Genomic DNA, 2679 nt, shown 5'->3' with positions numbered 1-2679 from the left:
ACTGTCGATTTCCATTTTTTATCTTTAATCTTTGTATTTGTAACTACCATTTATCATTTTCATCATTTCGTCTATGTAACAGCTGTTTTATGTCATTTCCCGGCCGGCTTACCTCATTCTTTTAAATGAACAAATAACGCGTTTTTAATCCATGCAGTTGCCAAATGTACAAATGATGTTTCTTTTTTTGCATTTACGACGTCAACAAGGGGAAAAGTGTGGAATAGTGCTACGAGAAAAAGGCAGCGTTAAGAGACCGGCATCTGTTGCAAGACGTCTTGTGGCCAATGCTCGGGGTTTGACAACTTGACTTTGCTTGCGGGTGTAGCTTCTTGCAAAATTGAGATTTGTTGGTTAACAACACTAAGAATTCTGTTTTACTACAAATCATTGACTGCCTCTTTAAACTGAATATAGGTATCGAAAGTTAGCACTTAAAGATGGCAGACAACACGAGTGACAAGAAACCAGAAGACTTTGCTACACAACAAGAACAGGAAGGGCAAGGCGAAAGTAAAGATGCCTTTAGGCAAGGTTCTGTTACCCCGCAGGAACGCCATCAGGAACCCGAGGACCGCTTTTCCTCCGAAAATGAAATAGAGCGCGCTGCTCCGCCACAAGAAGATGAAGAATCGGTGAAAGTTCCGATTGATGAGATCGGAATGGAATCCGTTGACCTTGCGTCAGAAACAGTCGAACAACCACCTACAACCGAGCAACCGAAAAAAAAGAGGTTTAATTTTAAAAAGAAAAACACAAAACGTTTCGGTCTTGACTACGGCAACCGAGACCCTGAAAATCTACAGCAGGCAGTTAAGGTATGTTTCAAGTTTGTATGGTTATTTGTTTGGTGGGAAGGTTCAGAAGGAAGCTTTTGTAAAACTGTTGGTGTTCAGACTTGACTTTATGTAGTTTTTCTTGCACCTGTAACGTTACATATCTACGTAGGTTTACAGAATGTGTACAGTATAATGACGCTAATGCTGTATTCCGCTGTGGTTGGTTTATCGGCGGTAATGCCACTTTGGAAAATGATAATAAATAGAACGTACAAATGCATCCAGAATTATGAAATAAACTAGAGTGTTATATTCAAATAAACTATTCCGTCTATGCTGCAGGCTATAGCGCATATAGCAAATCCATATCTTACTTTACCCCAGCGCCCGACAAAACATGTCAGGAAACGCAACACAATATTACTATAGCTATAGCACAACTATGTAATACATGGGCAAATGACATTATCGCGTTGGAATGCAACTGTCAGTTTCCCGTTCAACTCTGGTACGCGTTGATCGCCAGTTGTCAGAAGAGGGAAGGAGATGTCAACTAATTAGACTAAATGACATACCGTAAATTCCGCAAACAATGTGTCGATATCCGATGGGTGAATGTCCAGCTTTAATTTGATTTTAGAATGTGTTGGCAACAAATAAATAACGGTTTTGCTGAATGCTGTACTGTTTCTCCATAGAGTTTAAATTATTCATCAAAATGCATTATCTTTCGATATAAATATTTCTAACATTGCTGACACCATTTGGATTTTATTTAGCCTCTCACTTGATCAATGCATCAAATTATTCATCCTTTTGCGCAGGTCAATTTTGCTGATATCATTGCCGAACCGTCGGGAGCCCACAGCTTCAATACGATATGGGGAACGAGTTACAAAGTTTACTCGGTTACTAAGTTTTGGATATACAGGATCATGACCGTGCTTTTCGGGGTACCATGCGCCCTTTTCTGGGGCATTTACTTTTCCTGTCTCGCCTTTCTAAGCATCTGGTGGATCATGCCGTGTATTCGTGCTATTGCTATTAAGGTGACTGGTTTTTGACTTGCATTTATTGAGGCTACTATTTCGGGGTTGTTAAGTTGGAAGGTTAACAGTCTGTAATGCACTATTTAACTTAATCTCGATTTTAGATTACGACAAAACTCAAAATAGTTTATCTCGCATCATGCACTAAAAATAACATCAAGCTTCTTTATGTTAAAAACATCGCTAAACTTGTGGTATGTTCAGTTCCCAAATGTATGCACACAAGTTTAATCACAGGATTTTGTTGTGTTTTTAGATGAACTTTGTGAGTAAGCTCTGGTCGATTGCAATCCGAACTTTCTTGGATCCAGTCTTTGAATCTTTTGGTTTAATTCTCAGTCGCATTCGTGTCATGCTCACATTACGAAGAGACTGAAGTTAGAAGCATGTGTCTTGCGTCCGCTAACGGGCAAATATATTTCCGTCCATCAACACTTTAGAAATTTCCAACTTTCATTGTCGGTTGTGTCAAGTTATTACATCAGTCAAGAATAAACTGAATTTCTCAGCAAACCGTCTTTTTCGTACTTCCGTTTACGGATATGTATTTTTATTGCTTATACGGTACATGAATAAACGAGCCATACCAGAGACGTAGGCTGTTAATATTCGTTACTTTTGCTCCATTGCCCCTCACTTATATAACAATAGTTTGAAGTGCATTAAGACTTAGCAAGGGACAATGAGTTCAGCGAGCTGGGCCAATGGTTTGATAAATGGCATATAACAATAACAATGGGGATAACAATAGCTCAAGGTTTAATGATGTTAAGCGGTTCAACCACAGCCTAGACCTAGAGAATTGGTGCTTATAATAAAAGTAGTAATATATTTAAGCATTAAGTTGCCGT

At 38.9% G+C, this 2679-nt stretch overlaps 1 protein-coding gene across 1 annotated transcript; it reads left to right on the top strand.

Annotated features, from left to right (window-relative positions):
* Positions 1–273: 273 nt before the first annotated feature.
* On the top strand, positions 274–2419 carry LOC143461154 (caveolin-1-like). Its single transcript, XM_076958964.1, has 3 exons — positions 274–818; positions 1604–1828; positions 2085–2419. The coding sequence occupies exons 1-3, from the start codon at positions 441–443 to the stop codon at positions 2202–2204; spliced, it is 723 nt and encodes a 240-aa protein (XP_076815079.1). The 5' UTR covers positions 274–440; the 3' UTR covers positions 2205–2419.
* The last annotated feature ends 260 nt before the right edge of the window (positions 2420–2679 follow it).

The sequence above is a fragment of the Clavelina lepadiformis genome, chromosome 5 (genome assembly GCF_947623445.1).
Source record: "Clavelina lepadiformis chromosome 5, kaClaLepa1.1, whole genome shotgun sequence".
In the NCBI taxonomy this organism is placed as follows: Eukaryota; Metazoa; Chordata; class Ascidiacea; order Aplousobranchia; family Clavelinidae; genus Clavelina; species Clavelina lepadiformis.
This window is presented reverse-complemented; position numbering and strand designations above follow the sequence as displayed.